Source organism: Geotrypetes seraphini, chromosome 10 (assembly GCF_902459505.1).
Source record: "Geotrypetes seraphini chromosome 10, aGeoSer1.1, whole genome shotgun sequence".
Lineage (NCBI taxonomy): Eukaryota > Metazoa > Chordata > Amphibia > Gymnophiona > Dermophiidae > Geotrypetes > Geotrypetes seraphini.
Genome location: NC_047093.1, coordinates 80,644,965 through 80,666,110, shown reverse-complemented (window position 1 = coordinate 80,666,110; position 21,146 = coordinate 80,644,965). Strand labels below are relative to the sequence as shown.

Genomic DNA, 21,146 nt, shown 5'->3' with positions numbered 1-21,146 from the left:
GCACCTTGTGCATTCCGCTCTGTACTTTATAACATAAGAACATAAAGGCCTAATGGCCCATCCTGGCTGTCCATCCACAGCATCCACGATTTCATCCTCTCCTGAAGAGATCACACATGTTTGTCCCACATTTTCTTGAATACAGACAGGTTTTGTCTCCACCATCTCAACCAGGAGTCTATTCCATGCATCTACCACCCTTTCTGTAAAAAAGCATTTTCTTATATTGCTCCTGGACCTCTTAAACTTCATTCTATGCCCTCCCATTTCAGAGCTTCCTTTCAAATGAAAAAGAGACTAGATACATGCACATTTATTCCACGTAAGTATTTAAATGTTTCTATCATATCTTCCCTCTCCTGCCTTTCCTCCAAAGTATATATATTGAGATCTTTACATAGGCATTGGAATGGAGGGAGTGGGCATCCCTCCTGCCGATTTTTGTATCAAAAGTACAGGGGGTATGAGGGGATGTTAGGAGTGTTTGGGGATTTTGGAGGAGAGGGGTGTAGTGCGGTGGCTCTGTGATCAGTGACTGTGAGGGAGGAAGGGAGAGAGGAATCTCCCTGCCAGTTCAGCTGATCCTGGCAGGGGTAATCCCCATTAGCTGAGCTGGCAGGAATCCCTGAAACTAGCTCAGCTGGTGGGGATTCCCCCTGCCGTGATCAGCTGATGGGAAGCATACTGGGCTTTTTTTTCACTCAAAGGCTGGTAGGAGGTGGTCGTGATCACTGGGGGAGTAAGGGGGATTCATGCCTTAAACACTGCAGTGGTCATCTTATCAGTTTGGTCACCTTTTGAACACTTAGATGCATGTAAAACAGGTCTAAGTAAGTTCTGGCTTGGAGGTCCAGGAAAAGCTTTGATTATTGCTGCAGGATGTCAAGGGTTAAGCCCACCACATACCTGCCCATAACACACTTCCCAACACACCCCTTTAGGCTCTGGATGTTCAGCAGCTTGGAAGTCCTGCTGGATGTCCAGAAAGTTGGTTTCGATTATTAGTACTTGGACATCCTGGCTAGTAGGACATCCAAGTGCTAACTTAGGCTGGTTTTTCAACATTTAAATGTTTTGATTATGAACCTGCTAGCATCCTTCTAGCTTTCACCGTTGCCTTTTCAACCTCTTCGGCCACCTTTAGATCATGACATACTATCATACCCAAATCATACTCCTCTTTCGTGCACAAAAATTCTTCACCCCTAAACTGTACTGTTCCCTCTGATTTTTGCAGCCCAAATACATAACCTTGCATTTCTTAGCATTAAATCTTATCTGACAAATTTCAGACCATTTTTCAAGCTTTGCTAGGTCCTTCCTCATATTATTCACACCATCAGGGGTGTCTACTCTATTGCAGATTTTGGTATCATCTGCAAAGAGGCAATAAGCTTCTTTGTGTTTTTGGAAACTTCACACTATAAAATCCTATTTTTATTTTTTTGTATTTTAGATTGCTAGTACAATCCTTGGTTTTAAGCATATTGGATTACTGCAATATTATCTATCTTGGTTCTTATAAGAAAACTATTAAAAGGATGAGAATCATTCAAAACACAGCAGCGTGTTTAATTTTTAATTTGAAAACAAATCGGAGCATGTAGCAACACCTTATTATCAAATGTTGCACCGACTCCCGGTGGAAGTGAAAATAATTTTTAAATTTGCTTGTTTATCTATATATATAAAATCGGAGGTATGTGTGTGTGTATGTGCCGCGATCATGCAAAAACGGCTTGACCGATTTGAACGAAACTTGGTATGCAGATCCCTCACTACCTAGGATGATATGTTCTGGGGGTCTCGTGGCCCACCTGCACACCTGGGCGGAGCTACAAACATAAAATCAGATTTCACCCATTCATGTCAATGTAAAAAATGTAAAAAGCTGCCATTCTCACAGTAATTCAAAAACGGCTTGACCGATTTGAACGAAACTTGGTATGCAGATCCCTCACTACCTGGGATGATATGTTCTGGGGGTCTCGCGGCTCACCTGCACATGTGAGCGGAGCTACAAACATAAAATCAGATTTCACCGATTCATTTCAATGGAAAAAATGTAAAAAGCTGCCATTCTCACAGTAATTCAAAAACGGCTTGACCGATTTGAACGAAACTTGGTATGCAGATCCCTCACTACCTGGGGTGATATATTCTGGGGGTCTCGCAGCCCACCTGCACACGTGGCCGTAGCTACTAACAGAAAATCAGATTTCACCCATTCATGTCAATGGAAAAAATGTAAAAAGCTGCCATTCTCACAGTAATTCAAAAACGGCTTGAACGATTTGAACGAAACTTGGTATGCAGATCCCTCACTACCTGGGGTGATATGTTCTGGGGGTCTCACGGCCCACCTGCACACGTGGGCGGAGCTACAAACATAAAATCAGATTTCACCCATTCATGTCAATGGAAAAAATGTAAAAAGCTACCATTCTCACAGTAATTCAAAAACGGCTTGACAGATTTGAACGAAACTTGGTATGCAGATCCCTCACTACCTGGGATGATATGTTCTGGGGGTCTCGCGGCTCACCTGCACATGTGAGCGGAGCTACAAACATAAAATCAGATTTCACCGATTCATTTCAATGGAAAAAATGTAAAAAGCTGCCATTCTCACAGTAATTCAAAAACGGCTTGACCGATTTGAACGAAACTTGGTATGCAGATCCCTCACTACCTGGGGTGATATGTTCTGGGGGTCTCACGGCCCACCTGCACACGTGGGCGGAGCTACAAACATAAAATCAGATTTCACCCATTCATGTCAATGGAAAAAATGTAAAAAGCTACCATTCTCACAGTAATTCAAAAACGGCTTGACAGATTTGAACGAAACTTGGTATGCAGATCCCTCACTACCTGGGGTGATATGTTCTGGGGGTCTCGCTGCCCACCTGCACACGTGGGCGGAGCTACAAACATAAAATCAGATTTCACCCATTCATGTCAATGGAAAAAATGTAAAAAGCTGCCATTCTCACTGTAATTCAAAAACGGCTTCACCGATTTGAACGAAACTTGGTATGCAGATCCCTCACTACCTGGGGTGATATGTTCTGGGGGTCTCGCGGCCCACCTGCACACGTGGGCGGAGCTACAAACAGAAAATCAGATTTCACCCATTCATGTCAATGGAAAATATGTAAAAAGCTGCCATTCTCACTGTAATTCAAAAACGGCTTGACCGATTTGAACGAAACTTGGTATGCAGATCCCTCACTACCTGGGGTGATATGTTCTGGGGGTCTCGCGGCCCACCTGCACACGTGGGCGGAGCTACAAACAGAAAATCAGATTTCACCCATTCATGTCAATGGAAAAAATGTAAAAAGCTGCCATTCTCACAGTAATTCAAAAACGGCTTGACCGATTTGAACGAAACTTGGTATGCAGATCCCACACTACCTGGGGTGATATGTTCTGGGGGTCTCGTGGCCCACCTGCACACATGGGCGGAGCTACAAACAGAAAATCAGATTTCACCCATTTATGTCAATGGAAAAAATGTAAAAAGCTGCCATTCTCACAGTAATTCAAAAACGGCTTGACCGATTTGAACGAAACTTGGTATGCAGATCCCTCACTACCTGGGGTGATATGTTCTGGGGGTCTCGCTGCCCACCTGCACACGTGGCCGGAGCTACAAACATAAAATCTGATTTCACCCATTCATGTCAATGGAAAAAATGTAAAAAGCTGCCATTCTCACAGTAATTCAAAAACGGCTTGACCGATTTGAACGAAACTTTGTATGCAGATCCCTCACTACCTGGGGTGATATGTTCTGGGGGTCTCGTGGCCCACCTGCACACGTGGGCGGAGCTACAAACAGAAAATCAGATTTCACCCATTCATGTCAATGGAAAAAATGTAAAAAGCTGCCATTCTCACTGTAATTCAAAAACGGCTTCACCGATTTGAACGAAACTTGGTATGCAGATCCCTCACTACCTGGGGTGATATGTTCTGGGGGTCTCGCGGCCCACCTGCACACGTGGGCGGAGCTACAAACAGAAAATCAGATTTCACCCATTCATGTCAATGGAAAATATGTAAAAAGCTGCCATTCTCACAGTAATTCAAAAACGGCTTGACCGATTTGAACGAAACTTGGTATGCAGATCCCTCACTACCTGGGGTGATATGTTCTGGGGGTCTCGCGGCCCACCTGCACACGTGGGCGGAGCTACAAACAGAAAATCAGATTTCACCCATTCATGTCAATGGAAAAAATGTAAAAAGCTGCCATTCTCACAGTAATTCAAAAACAGCTTGACCAATTTGAACGAAACTTGGTATGCAGATCCCTCACTACATTGGGTGATATGTTCTGGGGGTCTCGCGGCCCACTTGCACACGTGGGCGGAGCTACAAACAGAAAATCAGATTTCACCCATTCATATCAATGGAAAAAATGTAAAAAGCTGCCATTCTCACTGTAATTCAAAAAAGGCTTGACCGATTTGAACGAAACTTAGTATGCAGATCCCTCACTACCTGGGGTGATATGTTCTGGGGGTCTCGCGGCCCACCTGCACACGTGAGCGGAGCTACAAACATAAAATCAGATTTCACCCATTCATGTCAATGGAAAAAATGTAAAAAGCTGCCATTCTCACAGTAATTCAAAAACGGCTTGACCGATTTGAACGAAACTTGGTATGCAGATCCCTCACTACCTGGGGTGATATATTCTGGGGGTCTCGCGGCCCACCTGCACACGTGGCCGGAGCTACTAACAGAAAATCTGATTTCACCCATTCATGTCAATGGAAAAAATGTAAAAAGCTGCCAATCTCACAGTAATTCAAAAACGGCTTGACCGATTTGAACGAAACTTGGTATGCAGATCCCTCCCTACCTGGGATGATATGTTCTGGGGGTCTCGCGGCCCACCTGCACATGTGGGCGGAGCTACAAACATAAAATCAGATTTCACCCATTCATGTCAATGGAAAAAAATGTAAAAAGCTGCCATTCTCACAGTAATTCAAAAACGGCTTGACCGATTTGAACGAAACTTGGTATGCAGATCCCTCACTACCTGGGGTGATATGTTCTGGGGGTCTCGCGGCCCACCTGCACACGTGGGTGGAGCTACAAACAGAAAATCAGATTTCACCCATTCATGTCAATGGAAAAAATGTAAAAAGCTGCCATTCTCACAGTAATTCAAAAACGGCTTGACCGATTTGAACGAAACTTGGTATGCAGATCCCTCACTACCTGGGATGATATGTTCTGGGGGTCTCGCAGCCCACCTGCACACGTGGGCGGAGCTACAAACCTAAAATCAGATTTCACCCATTCATGTCAATGGAAAAAATGTAAAAAGCTGACATTCTCACAGTAATTCAAAAACGGCTTGACCGATTTGAACGAAACTTGGTATGCAGATCCCTCACTACCTGGGGTGATATGTTCTGGGGGTCTCGCTGCCCACCTGCACACGTGGCCGGAGCTACAAACATAAAATCTGATTTCACCCATTCATGTCAATGGAAAAAATGTAAAAAGCTGCCATTCTCACAGTAATTCAAAAACGGCTTGACGGATTTGAATGAAACTTGGTATGCAGATCCCTCACTACCTGGGGTGATATGTTCTGGGGGTCTCGCGGCCCACCTGCACACGTGGGCGGAGCTACAAACAGAAAATCAGATTTCACCCATTCATGTCAATGGAAAAAATGTAAAAAGCTGCCATTCTCACAGTAATTCAAAAACAGCTTGACCGATTTGAACGAAACTTGGTATGCAGATCCCTCACTACATGGGGTGATATGTTCTGGCGGTCTCGCGGCCCACTTGCACATGTGGGCGGAGCTACAAACAGAAAATCAGATTTCACCCATTCATGTCAATGGAAAAAATGTAAAAAGCTGCCATTCTCACAGTAATTCAAAAACGGCTTGACCGATTTGAACGAAACTTTGTATGCAGATCCCTCACTACCTGGGGTGAAATGTTCTGGGGGTCTCGCGGCCCACCTGCACACGTGGGCGGAGCTATAAACAGAAAATCAGATTTCACCAATTCATGTCAATGGAAAAAATGTAAAAAACTGCCATTCTAACAGTAATTCAAAAACGGCTTGAACGATTTGAACGAAACTTGGTATGCAGATCCCTCACTACCTGGGGTGATATGTTCTGGGGGTCTCACGGCCCACCTGCACACGTGGGCGGAGCTACAAACATAAAATCAGATTTCACCCATTCATGTCAATGGAAAAAATGTAAAAAGCTACCATTCTCACAGTAATTCAAAAACGGCTTGACAGATTTGAACGAAACTTGGTATGCAGATCCCTCACTACCTGGGATGATATGTTCTGGGGGTCTCGCGGCTCACCTGCACATGTGAGCGGAGCTACAAACATAAAATCAGATTTCACCGATTCATTTCAATGGAAAAAATGTAAAAAGCTGCCATTCTCACAGTAATTCAAAAACGGCTTGACCGATTTGAACGAAACTTGGTATGCAGATCCCTCACTACCTGGGGTGATATGTTCTGGGGGTCTCACGGCCCACCTGCACACGTGGGCGGAGCTACAAACATAAAATCAGATTTCACCCATTCATGTCAATGGAAAAAATGTAAAAAGCTACCATTCTCACAGTAATTCAAAAACGGCTTGACAGATTTGAACGAAACTTGGTATGCAGATCCCTCACTACCTGGGGTGATATGTTCTGGGGGTCTCGCTGCCCACCTGCACACGTGGGCGGAGCTACAAACATAAAATCAGATTTCACCCATTCATGTCAATGGAAAAAATGTAAAAAGCTGCCATTCTCACTGTAATTCAAAAACGGCTTGACCGATTTGAACGAAACTTGGTATGCAGATCCCTCACTACCTGGGGTGATATGTTCTGGGGGTCTCGCGGCCCACCTGCACACGTGGGCGGAGCTACAAACAGAAAATCAGATTTCACCCATTCATGTCAATGGAAAATATGTAAAAAGCTGCCATTCTCACTGTAATTCAAAAACGGCTTGACCGATTTGAACGAAACTTGGTATGCAGATCCCTCACTACCTGGGGTGATATGTTCTGGGGGTCTCGCGGCCCACCTGCACACGTGGGCGGAGCTACAAACAGAAAATCAGATTTCACCCATTCATGTCAATGGAAAAAATGTAAAAAGCTGCCATTCTCACAGTAATTCAAAAACGGCTTGACCGATTTGAACGAAACTTGGTATGCAGATCCCACACTACCTGGGGTGATATGTTCTGGGGGTCTCGTGGCCCACCTGCACACATGGGCGGAGCTACAAACAGAAAATCAGATTTCACCCATTCATGTCAATGGAAAAAATGTAAAAAGCTGCCATTCTCACAGTAATTCAAAAACGGCTTGACCGATTTGAACGAAACTTGGTATGCAGATCCCTCACTACCTGGGGTGATATGTTCTGGGGGTCTCGCTGCCCACCTGCACACGTGGCCGGAGCTACAAACATAAAATCTGATTTCACCCATTCATGTCAATGGAAAAAATGTAAAAAGCTGCCATTCTCACAGTAATTCAAAAACGGCTTGACCGATTTGAACGAAACTTTGTATGCAGATCCCTCACTACCTGGGGTGATATGTTCTGGGGGTCTCGTGGCCCACCTGCACACGTGGGCGGAGCTACAAACAGAAAATCAGATTTCACCCATTCATGTCAATGGAAAAAATGTAAAAAGCTGCCATTCTCACTGTAATTCAAAAACGGCTTCACCGATTTGAACGAAACTTGGTATGCAGATCCCTCACTACCTGGGGTGATATGTTCTGGGGGTCTCGCGGCCCACCTGCACACGTGGGCGGAGCTACAAACAGAAAATCAGATTTCACCCATTCATGTCAATGGAAAATATGTAAAAAGCTGCCATTCTCACTGTAATTCAAAAACGGCTTGACCGATTTGAACGAAACTTGGTATGCAGATCCCTCACTACCTGGGGTGATATGTTCTGGGGGTCTCGCGGCCCACCTGCACACGTGGGCGGAGCTACAAACAGAAAATCAGATTTCACCCATTCATGTCAATGGAAAAAATGTAAAAAGCTGCCATTCTCACAGTAATTCAAAAACAGCTTGACCAATTTGAACGAAACTTGGTATGCAGATCCCTCACTACATTGGGTGATATGTTCTGGGGGTCTCGCGGCCCACTTGCACACGTGGGCGGAGCTACAAACAGAAAATCAGATTTCACCCATTCATATCAATGGAAAAAATGTAAAAAGCTGCCATTCTCACTGTAATTCAAAAAAGGCTTGACCGATTTGAACGAAACTTAGTATGCAGATCCCTCACTACCTGGGGTGATATGTTCTGGGGGTCTCGCGGCCCACCTGCACACGTGAGCGGAGCTACAAACATAAAATCAGATTTCACCCATTCATGTCAATGGAAAAAATGTAAAAAGCTGCCATTCTCACAGTAATTCAAAAACGGCTTGACCGATTTGAACGAAACTTGGTATGCAGATCCCTCACTACCTGGGGTGATATATTCTGGGGGTCTCGCGGCCCACCTGCACACGTGGCCGGAGCTACTAACAGAAAATCTGATTTCACCCATTCATGTCAATGGAAAAAATGTAAAAAGCTGCCAATCTCACAGTAATTCAAAAACGGCTTGACCGATTTGAACGAAACTTGGTATGCAGATCCCTCCCTACCTGGGATGATATGTTCTGGGGGTCTCGCGGCCCACCTGCACATGTGGGCGGAGCTACAAACATAAAATCAGATTTCACCCATTCATGTCAATGGAAAAAAATGTAAAAAGCTGCCATTCTCACAGTAATTCAAAAACGGCTTGACCGATTTGAACGAAACTTGGTATGCAGATCCCTCACTACCTGGGGTGATATGTTCTGGGGGTCTCGCGGCCCACCTGCACACGTGGGTGGAGCTACAAACAGAAAATCAGATTTCACCCATTCATGTCAATGGAAAAAATGTAAAAAGCTGCCATTCTCACAGTAATTCAAAAACGGCTTGACCGATTTGAACGAAACTTGGTATGCAGATCCCTCACTACCTGGGATGATATGTTCTGGGGGTCTCGCAGCCCACCTGCACACGTGGGCGGAGCTACAAACCTAAAATCAGATTTCACCCATTCATGTCAATGGAAAAAATGTAAAAAGCTGACATTCTCACAGTAATTCAAAAACGGCTTGACCGATTTGAACGAAACTTGGTATGCAGATCCCTCACTACCTGGGGTGATATGTTCTGGGGGTCTCGCTGCCCACCTGCACACGTGGCCGGAGCTACAAACATAAAATCTGATTTCACCCATTCATGTCAATGGAAAAAATGTAAAAAGCTGCCATTCTCACAGTAATTCAAAAACGGCTTGACGGATTTGAATGAAACTTGGTATGCAGATCCCTCACTACCTGGGGTGATATGTTCTGGGGGTCTCGCGGCCCACCTGCACACGTGGGCGGAGCTACAAACAGAAAATCAGATTTCACCCATTCATGTCAATGGAAAAAATGTAAAAAGCTGCCATTCTCACAGTAATTCAAAAACAGCTTGACCGATTTGAACGAAACTTGGTATGCAGATCCCTCACTACATGGGGTGATATGTTCTGGCGGTCTCGCGGCCCACTTGCACATGTGGGCGGAGCTACAAACAGAAAATCAGATTTCACCCATTCATGTCAATGGAAAAAATGTAAAAAGCTGCCATTCTCACAGTAATTCAAAAACGGCTTGACCGATTTGAACGAAACTTTGTATGCAGATCCCTCACTACCTGGGGTGAAATGTTCTGGGGGTCTCGCGGCCCACCTGCACACGTGGGCGGAGCTATAAACAGAAAATCAGATTTCACCAATTCATGTCAATGGAAAAAATGTAAAAAACTGCCATTCTAACAGTAATTCAAAAACGGCTTGACCGATTTGAACGAAACTTGGTATGCAGATCCCTCACTACCTGGGATGATATGTTCTGGGGGTCTCGCGGCCCACCTGCACACGTGGGCGGAGCTACAAACATAAAATCAGATTTTACCCATTCATGTCAATGGAAAAAATGTAAAAAGCTGCCATTCTCACAGTAATTCAAAAACGGCTTGACCGGTTTGAACGAAACTTGGTATGCAGATCCCTCACTACCTGGGGTGATATGTTCTGGGGGTCTCGCGGCCCACCTGCACACGTGGGCGGAGCTACAAACAGAAAATCAGATTTCACCCATTCATGTCAATGGAAAAAATGTAAAAAGCTGCCATTCTCACTGTAATTCAAAAACGGCTTGACCGATTTGAACGAAACTTGGTATGCAGATCCCTCACTACCTGGGGTAATATGTTCTGGGGGTCTCGCAGCCCACCTGCACACGTGAGCGGAGCTACAAACATAAAATCAGATTTCACCTATTCATGTCAATGGAAAAAATGTAAAAAGCTGCCATTCTCACAGTAATTCAAAAACGGCTTGACCGATTTGAACGAAACTTGTTATGCAGATCCCTCACTACCTGGGGTGATATGTTCTGGGGGTCTCGCGGCCCACCTGCACACGTGAGCGGAGCTACAAACATAAAATCAGATTTCACCCATTTATGTCAATGGAAAAAATGTAAAAAGCTGCCATTCTCACAGTAATTCAAAAACGGCTTGACCGATTTGAACGAAACTTTGTATGCAGATCCCTCACTACCTGGGGTGAAATGTTCTGGGGGTCTCGCGGCCCACCTGCACACGTGGGCGGAGCTACAAACAGAAAATCAGATTTCACCAATTCATGTCAATGGAAAAAATGTAAAAAACTGCCATTCTCACAGTAATTCAAAAACGGCTTGACCGATTTGAACGAAACTTGGTATGCAGATCCCTCACTACCTGGGATGATATGTTCTGGGGGTCTCGCGGCCCACCTGCACACGTGGGCGGAGCTACAAACATAAAATCAGATTTTACCCATTCATGTCAATGAAAAAAATGTAAAAAGCTGCCATTCTCACAGTAATTCAAAAACGGCTTGACCGGTTTGAACGAAACTTGGTATGCAGATCCCTCACTACCTGGGGTGATATGTTCTGGGGGTCTCGCGGCCCACCTGCACACGTGGGCGGAGCTACAAACAGAAAATCAGATTTCACCCATTCATGTCAATGGAAAAAATGTAAAAAGCTGCCATTCTCACTGTAATTCAAAAACGGCTTGACCGATTTGAACGAAACTTGGTATGCTGATCCCTCACTACCTGGGGTGATATGTTCTGGCGGTCTCGCGGCCCACTTGCACACGTGGGTGGAGCTACAAACAGAAAATCAGATTTCACCCATTCATGTCAATGGAAAAAATGTAAAAAGCTGCCATTCTCACTGTAATTCAAAAACGGCTTGACCGATTTGAACGAAACTTGGTATGCAGATCCCTCACTACCTGGGGGTGATATGTTCTGGGGGTCTCGCGGCCCACCTGCACACGTGAGCGGAGCTACAAATATAAAATCAGATTTCACCCATTTATGTCAATGGAAAAAATGTAAAAAGCTGCCATTCTCACAGTAATTCAAAAACGGCTTGACCGATTTGAACGAAACTTTGTATGCAGATTCCTCACTACCTGGGGTGAAATGTTCTGGGGGTCTCGCGGCCCACCTGCACACGTGGGCGGAGCTACAAACAGAAAATCAGATTTTACCCATTCATGTCAATGGAAAAAATGTAAAAAACTGCCATTCTCACAGTAATTCAAAAACGGCTTGACTGATTTGAACGAAACTTGGTATGCAGATCCCTCACTACCTGGGATGATATGTTCTGGGGGTCTCGCGGCCCACCTGCACACGTGGCCGGAGCTACAAACATAAAATCTGATTTCACCCATTCATGTCAATGGAAAAAATGTAAAAAGCTGCCATTCTCACAGTAATTCAAAAACGGCTTGACCGGTTTGAACGAAACTTGGTATGCAGATCCCTCACTACCTGGGGTGATATGTTCTGGGGGTCTCGCGGCCCACCTGCACACGTGGGCGGAGCTACAAACAGAAAATCAGATTTCACCCATTCATGTCAATGGAAAAAATGTAAAAAGCTGCCATTCTCACTGTAATTCAAAAACGGCTTGACCGATTTGAACGAAACTTGGTATGCTGATCCCTCACTACCTGGGGTGATATGTTCTGTGGGTCTCGCGGCCCACCTGCACACGTGGGCGGAGCTACAAACAGAAAATCTGATTTCACCCATTCAAGTCAATGGAAAAAATGTAAAAAGCTGTGGGACTGATTTGAACGAAACTTGGTATGCAGATCCCTCACTACCTGGGGTGATATGTTCTGGGGGTCTCGCGGCCCACCTGCACACGTGGGCGGAGCTACAAACAGAAAATCTGATTTCACCCATTCATGTCAATGGAAAAAATGTAAAAAGCTGCCAACGCAAAAACGGCTTGCCTGATTTGAACAAAACTTGCTATGCTGATCCCTCACTACTGGGGTGATATGTTCTGTGGGTCTCGCGGCCCACCTGCACACGTGGGCGGAGCCACAAACAGAAAATCATATTTCACCCATTCAAGTCAATGGAAAAAATGTAAAAAGCTGTGTGACCGATTTGAACGCAAATTGGTATGCAGATCCCTCACTACCTGGGGTGATATGTTCTGGGGGTCTCGCGGCCCACCTGCACACGTGGGCGGAGCTACAAACAGAAAATCAGATTTCACCCATTCACGTCAATGGAAAAAATGTAAAAAGCTGTGGGACCGATTTGAACGAAACTTGGTATGCAGATCCCTCACTACCTGGGGTGATATGTTCTGGGGGTCTCGAGGCCCACCTGCACACATACACACATACACAAACACATACCTCCGACACAGTATTTCTTTGTTTTCTTTTCCATCTCCAAAAGGTTGTACTTAGATATACATAAGTGATAAAGTCCTTTCAAGGAATCTTTTATTTATATATATATATATATATATATAAAAGATTCCTTGAAAGGACTTTATCCTTTCAAGCAGGTAAATGGAATAAGAGTTCAAGTGGCTTGATTATGACTTCCACTTCTTACCGGGATTTTAGAAAATCATTGAAAACCTGTCTGTTTGGCAAATTTGTACAATGCATTGTCAATTTTCAAGAGGTTGTAATTATTAATAAAGTAACCTGATGTATCATCACTATGTTTTCACAGTTTTTCTTGTACACCGCATTCAACTGTGAGCTACTGTGGTATAAAAATTAAGTTATTATTACCCGGTGGCCCCTCAGCAAAAGTTGGCAGGGACAGTTGGCAGTTTATTGACCACTTTTTCATAAAGTGATTTACAATATTGAATATTACAGTATTGAATAGTAACCAGGTACTCTTTTTTTTGTTATCTGTCCTGGCAGGCTCATAATCTAACTGAGGTACCTGAGGCAACAGAGGGTTACGTGACTTGCCCAGAGTCACAAGAAGCAGGCTGGAATTGAGCTCACAATCTCAGAGTGCTGGGGCAACAGCTGTAACCACTGGGTCACTCCTCCACTATGTATGTTTGATGCCTTATTTTAGGCAGTCTTTCTTGAATTTCCCTTTAATGTGCAGCTGGGACCGGTCGCGGGAAGGATCACCCACTGTCCTGGCTCACTGCTGGGCCACCGGGGCTTAAGGCAGGCCCTCAGAAGGCAGCAGTCAGGAAGTAGGGGATTAAATTACCATCCCAATGCCTTTGCCACCCCCAGAATCTCTGCCAGAACAAGTGTATTATCTGCTTTGAGCATTTTAAAAAATTCTCTCTGTTAACTGTAAAATGTTATAGCAAGTTAGTAATTATGCCTCAAATGTTGGAACCCAGACAGGAGTGTGTCAAAGCTAGCCAAGAAATATATCAAATTAGTCCAATAAAAAGATATGGCATTATTGTTATTGGTCTTGTTTTTCCCTGCAGTGCATTCAAGTGCACTAACCAACAGGGCCAGAGAAAACAATTTTGGGAAATGATCGGGGATGCTAATCTCAAAACAAAATACCTCTCCCTAAGGATTTTGTACCATAATGGAGGTGCTCAAGCACTCACTACCAGCACAGAGCTGGCACTTAGGAACAGAACAACCACACTACTTTATCCTAACCGTTCAACAGTATAACTACTGTATTACAGTTCACACCCAGCAGTGTTTGAAACAACCCACATTTAAAACTGTGCACGAAGCTATTTACTCAGAATCAATTGACCGGGAACGACCAGAATAAAAAGCTTTTGAATTTAGAGAACCATTACCCCCTCCCTTACCTGCCTTTGTGATAATCCCCCACATAGCTGCTACCCATATACTCCATCTTCACCATAAGCTTATCCCGTCACCGTGGCAACCGCTCGAGCCGGTCGCGCTATCCAATCAGGTTCCAGAACGGCCAGGACGAGCGCGCGCCTGTTTTCACTCACACCCAGGGAGCGCCGCGCGCGCCGCTCTCCGTCAAAGTCCTTGAATCTAGAGCCAACGATTGGTTAAGAAAAGAGTAGCGACAGGGAAGGGGGAGGGGTTGACGCATACGCTTTGAGTTAACCTTAAGATAAGCTTCAGAGCCTGTGCTTGCTGCCGTCCTTCAAAGTATCAGCGCTTGAGTCCGGAGACCGCCATTGGTTAAAAACGAGCCGAGGCGGGAAAGAGGGTGGAGTTGACGCATGCGCTGTGGGTGACCTTAGTGTCTTTCCAAGGCCTACGCTTGACGAGGTAGTTGGTTGCAGAGGAGGACGGAGGATTTCTAATTACTTGACTGTGGGTGACGGTGGTGCTGGCACTCCACCATGTCGCACACAGTGGAGCTCCCGAAGCTGGAGGAGCTGGAAGTGAAGGAGGTGAGCCGGGAGATGAGGGAAGTAATCGGTCTCCTTGTTTGTTCCGGCTCCTCTTGGCTTGTAGGCCTAGTCAGTGATTGAATGAACGGTGTACTCGTTTAGAAGATAATTTTATCAGGTGATCTAACTGGTAAGGTGAAGAACGCACAGACGGAGAGGTCTGAAACCTGGGGAATTGGGTTTAATTTCCTCTGCAGCACCTGGTGACTCTGGGCAAAGTCATTTAACCCTCCATTGCCCCATGTACAAAATGAATATCTGCATACAATGTGTAAGCCGCTTTGATTGTATATCCTCACATCCCATCCCCTTTTTTTACATAACGTTTGTATGTCTTGTAAAGTACCAGCAGAAATTCGGCTAAAAGTGAAGTTGTGGACATATGCATACGCAGAAACAGAGAAACATGATGGTGGTTAAAGGCCAAATAGAAATAAATGTAAACTTTTGCATATGTTTTATTTTTATTAAAACTTGATATACTGCTAAATTTTCGGGTCCAAAGTGGTTTATGATAAATCTTATAGCAAAAGAACTCCATAATTTTCAAATAGAAAAAATTCACTCAAAACAAGCATTAAAATATTTGTTATCTTCAAGATAGCAATCTACAGCAGGGGTGTCAAAGTCCCTCCTCGAGGGCCGTAATCCAGTCGGGCTTTCAGGATTTCCCCAATGAATATGCATTGAAAGCAGTGCATGCACATAGATCTCATGCATATTCATTGGGGAAATCCTGAAAACCCGACTGGATTCCGGCCCTCGAGGACTGACTTTGACACCTGTGATCTACAGTCTATTAATGTATTTTTCCTTTGGTATCCCAATGGTCACCAAAAGCCTATCTTAAAAAAAAAATGTCTTTCAATTTCTTAAATTTTATAAAACTGGCTTCTAGTCTTATCTCTCAAGAAAGATTATTCCACAGAGCAGGTGCCACTCTATAATAAGCTCTAGAGCAGGGGTCTCAAAGTCCCTCCTTGAGGGCTGCAATCCAGTCAGGTTTTCAGGATTTCCCCAATGACTATGCATGAGATCTATGTGCATGCACTGCTTTCAATGCATATTCATTGGGGAAATCCTGAAAACCCGACTGGATTACGGCCCTCAAGGAGGGACTTTAAGATCCCTGCTCTAGAGCAAGTAAATTCCTCAATGTTCTCCACAGGGCTTTTTAGCCGGGCGGTCCGCTCGGCTAATTTAGATGACCGCCCAGCTGTCATCTATCCGGAATCCTGCTGCTGCCGCTGCTCAGCATAAAAGAATCCCCCCAAAAAACCATCTCTCACCGGCTTGGAGATGCAAACTCATGCTTCGGGGCTCTAAGGTGTGCTGCCGGCTTCCCTTCTCTTCCCTCCGAAACCGGAAGTTACGTCGGAGGGGGGGGAAAAAAGAAGGGAAGCCGGCACGCACACCTTAGAGCCCCGAAGCATGAGTTTGCTATGGGCTAAGGCAGGAGACAGGTCAACGACGGATAGAAGCTTACCACTATACACACAAATCCAGCTGTCCCAATATCGAGCACTAAATCTAATCTTGTGGGGGAAAAACACATATTCATGGAAGTCACTACAATTAAGCTGGGATTACATCATATATCAGGGGTCTCAAAGTCCCTCCTTGAGGGCCGCAATCCAGTCAGGTTTTCAGGATTTCCCCAATGAATATGCATTGAAAGCAGTGCATGCACATAGATCTCATGCATATTCATTGGGGAAATCCTGAAAACCCGACTGGATTGCGGCCTTCAAGGAGGGACTTTGAGATCCCTGGCATATATCCACTTGAAGATGATCAGCAGTAATCTTATCCAGAAAAAGGCATAAATGTGTCAGGAACCAATCATAGAACTTTAGAGTAATAGATCCTTCTGATGTTTATAGCATGCAGAATGATCATGTTATCAAAAAATAAAATAAAAAACCTGCTTCTTAAATGTAGTTAGTTCAGGAACTCTGGGGCTACAACACATGTTGATCTGAACAAAGTCAGAAGCAAACATGTCCAGGGGGATAAAAAAGTCCTTGAATTCTGAGTGTTACTAGCTTCTCCCAACTGAACCGAGTATAAAGTCCATATGGCCCATATCGTCATTAACTTTAGTAGAAAGGACTCGCTGTGAGTTCTGCCAGAAATACCAGCTCACCAAAGAAAAATTTTAAGCACATGTGGTTCACAGCTACACTCAAGGTCCGATGACAGATATCGAGCCTCCAGGCCCGCCAAGAATTCCTGGGCTGTTACAATATGGAAGAGATGTGCTTGTCCTTCATCTATCGCTCGCAGCTTCGCTGGGTGTAGGAGTTCAATTTTGATCTTCTAACAGAATAGTGAGCAAACTGAAGTGAAATCACAATGCTAGCTAGACACTTTAGAAGAATATGGTTTAGTTTTATTTTAGAGGAACAAACAAATCAAAACTGCAGATATGTACAACGATGTAGGCAAAATTTATTGTGACAACCAAAGTATATTTAAAAACCTTTTTACCAAACAGGGGACCCAACACGGTCCGTGTTTCAGACAATCTTCATCAGGGGTCCATGGTAGAAAAGGAAAGAAAAATGTGACACAAAAAATTGCAGTAGAAAAAACGGATTGTATATATCGCCGAGGGGAACCAAATATTGTCAAATTGCGCTAAAGTCGGTGACCCTCGGCGATACATACAATCCGTTTTTTCTACTGCAATCTTTTCTACTGCAATTTTTTGTGACACATTTTTCTTTCCTTTTCTACCATGGACCCCTGATGAAGGTTGTCCGAAACACGGACCGTGTTGGGTCCCCTGTTTGGTAAAAAGGTTTTTAGATATACTTTGGTTGTCACAATAAATTTTGCCTACATCGTTGTACATATCTGCAGTTTTGATTTGTTTGTTCCTGGTTGGTTTTTTCACTGCAGACAAGGTTGAACCTTCCTTTTCCTTTGGTTTTGTTGCTTAGTTTTATTTAATACACCGCCCTTCCTTAGGCAGTAACAGGGCAGTTCACAAATTACAATAAAAATTACTACTATTATTCCTATAGTGCTGAAAGACATATTCAGCACTGTATATTTAAAATTCAATAGATGGTCCCTGCTCAAAAGAACTTACAATTTAATTTGGACAGACAGGACATAAGTGATTGAGGCTTGTGCAGTTAAGGCAGAGCTTACAGGAATGGGACAGGGATAGTGACAAAACTCACAGGGATGGGATGAGGAAATTGAGTTCCTGCGGAGATGGGGACAAATTTGTCCGTGTCATTCTCTACTTGGAAATTGAAACTTTGGTGTGCTAAGTCATCTTCTATTCAAGTGTATTTGCTTCTGTCCTGAGGAAATGGAAGACTAACATTTCTTGATAGACATCGATTGAGTCCTAGATTGTTGTTTTGCTACCAACACCGGCTTCAATTTTATATTGTTTTTTCCTCTTGGATAGGTACAACATTTGATAAAAGTAACTTATATTTATCCCAGGACAAACAGGCAGCCTATTCTCACATATGGGTGACATCATCAGCAGAGCCCGGATGTGGAAGCTCGCAAGCAGACTTGCTTGAAGAAACTAGAATTTTCGAGTCGACCGCACTGCGTATGCGTGAGTGCCTTCCCGCCCAACGTAGGGCACATCTTCTCAGTTTTCCGCGGAGCCGAGAAGTCCGTCTTTGATTCTCTGCATTTAACTTTGTTACTTCGTGCCTTCTCTACACCGCAGTTTGTGTTCTTTTCTTCACGAATCGCTGTTTTTTATTTTTCTTTTATTTCTTTAAAAAAAAGAAATTTTTTTCTTCCGTTTGGCTTCTGGGGCAGGCTGCTCCGCCGCAGTCTAGGGGCTTCGATTTTGCGGCAGCTGTTTTTCCTCCTGTGTCCTGGCCAGCAACGGGCTTCAAGAAGTGTAGCCAGTGCCAGCGTGCGATTTCCCTCACGGACCCACACCATTGGTGCCTCAAGTGCCTTGGGCCGGATCATCAACCGAAGTCGTGCGAGCGCTGTGCTACTCTTCAACCTCGAGCCCTTAAACGTCATCATCTGTTGGTGGAGAAGCTCTTCGGGATATATTCTTCCTCCGATCCTTCGACTTCGAAGACGACCTCAGCCTCACCTTCGACCGAGACTCCTCCTGCGTCTACCTCGAGCCTCATCAGACCTTCATCATTTGCAGCGGCTTTCTCGTCAACGACCTCTGCTGCTGTATCTTCCCCTGTATCCTCAGGTCAGATAGCTCAGCAGAAAGTTCTAGCGGTTGGTGCTTAAGGTGCATAAGACTTCCAAGTCGAAGCACAATTACACTGCCTCAGTGGAACCTCCAGCTAAAGCAGGTGGTCCGGTTTCAGACACGGATCCATTCTTGCCAGCTTCTTTCCAGACCATGTTAGAGAAGCAATTCATTCAGTCCCTTACTAATATGGAACCAAAGCTGCTTCCTCTCATCCAGCCTGGGCATTCTGCAGACTCCCGCGAGGTCAAGCCACTTCCTTGCCTCAGTCTGAGCTTGCACACTCTTTGCAGGGAGCAGAGTCTCTGTGAGTGTCTGGTCTGGCATCTAAGCACGTAAAGCAAGGAGCAGAATCCTCACACTCTATACAAGGAGCAGAGTCTTTGGGAGTGCATCGAAGTTCCTCCACCAAGCCTCTGGAGCTTCGATCTACAGCCTCCAGTCCTATCCATTCTTTGGTGGCATTGGCTGCTTCTGTTTCCGAGGCAAAGTCTCCTCGATCTTCAAGATCTGCTTCCAAGCACCATTCTCACCGACGATCGAGGCCTTCATCGAGGCATACTTCCAGGCATAGTTCTTCTAAAGAACTTCTCTCTTCAACTAAGCCTCGATCTACTCCTACTTCGACTAGACCGCCGACTCCTCAATCGAGGTCTCCACTTTCACACCTCGAGGGTGCATCGGTTTTGATTGCTTCGTCTAAGTCTCCATATTCTTTTGATGCCTTTTTTCCTGCCAAAGCTTCATCTTCGACCTAGGCTGCCTCGACGACCTCGAGTCCTTCTCGAGGCAAAGCATTGGCGGATCAGCTATCTTTTTCATCTTTTCTTTTGTCAGATGGCTGTTGACTTGGATCTTCAATTAGATGCTGGTTCCAAATACTCTAAGGAGTATCTCAAAGTCATGCATCTACCTCAACCTCCAGCAGAGTCACTTAAGCTTCCTTTTCACAAGCTTTTGTCTCAGGCTTTTGCCAGATGCCTGGAGACCCCTTATACCGTTCCAGGCAAATTGGACTCTAGGTATAAAACTCTCCATTGCAAAGGGTTGGACAACTCAGTTATCTCATCAATCCCTGCTTGTAGAGTCATCCTTAGAGGTCCCATCCTTCCAAGGTTTATGCCACCGTTCCTCCTGGAAGGGAAGGGAAAACTATGGACAAATTTGGACGTCGCATCTATCAAAATTCTATGATGTCTTCTAAAGTTCTTAATTATAATTTTCATTTTATTACTTATTTTGAGTTCCTCATAACTCTTTTACTTAAATTTTTGAGTTATTTGGATACTCAAAAACACTTTTAATTTCAAGAAGTCATTGCTTCTCTATCACAACTCAGATTACATCTCCTTCAGTCGTCTTATGATGCCTTCGAATTGTCTGCCTGGGCGGCTGCTTGCTCTGTAGCAATACGTCGCCTTGCCTGGCTTCATACCATTGACATGGACCCTTATCTTCAGGACTGCTTGGCTAATATTCCTTGTGCCTCTTTGATGAATCTATCGAGGCAGCCACCAAGAAGTTGTCTGAACATGAAAAATCTTTCGCTTCTATTGTCAGACCTAAGCCCAAGCCAACTCCTGCCAAGTCTACATGTCCTCCTCCCATTTACCAGAAGCATTTTGCTCCAAGGGCGGCTCCTTATACTCGCCCCCCCCCTCCTAAGAAACAGCAGCCTTAGAAGCAACAAAAATCTCAACCTTCTGCTGTACCTAAGGCTTCACAGCCTTTTTGATTGTTTACAACAGAGCATAACCTCCTTTGTTCTGTCTCTGATTTCTCTTCCCCCCTATAGGAGGTCGTCTCCATCATTTTTTCCCACCGATGGATGACAATTACATCCGACCTCTGGGTGCTGACCATCATCAGGGAAGGATACTCTTTTCATTTCACTCAGGTTCCACCAGAGCTTCCTCCAAGAGAGTATCCTCCCAATCCTTCCCAGACTGCCCTTCTTCTTCAGGAAGCTAAAGCTCCTACTTCGTCTCCATGCCATCGAACCAGTTCCTTTGGAACAGCAGAACAAGGAGTTTTACTCTCGTTACTTCCTTGTTCCAAAGAAAACGGGCGATCTGCGGCCCATTCTGGATCTCAGGGCT

General features: G+C 44.6%; 2 protein-coding genes across 2 annotated transcripts in view; one reads left to right on the top strand and one right to left on the bottom strand.

Annotated features, from left to right (window-relative positions):
* MORN5 (MORN repeat containing 5) overlaps window positions 1-14,667 on the bottom strand; it is a 56,466-nt gene extending 41,799 nt beyond the window's left edge. Inside the window, exon 1 of the mRNA XM_033962440.1 lies at window positions 14,277-14,667. Within this exon, the coding sequence (XP_033818331.1) occupies window positions 14,277-14,332 (56 nt within the window). The 5' untranslated portion in view covers window positions 14,333-14,667. The remainder of the gene's footprint in view (window positions 1-14,276) is intronic.
* Window positions 14,582-21,146, top strand: part of NDUFA8 (NADH:ubiquinone oxidoreductase subunit A8) — a 38,808-nt gene continuing 32,243 nt past the window's right edge. The window contains exon 1 of the mRNA XM_033962441.1: window positions 14,582-14,843. Within this exon, the coding sequence (XP_033818332.1) occupies window positions 14,793-14,843 (51 nt within the window). The 5' untranslated portion in view covers window positions 14,582-14,792. The remainder of the gene's footprint in view (window positions 14,844-21,146) is intronic.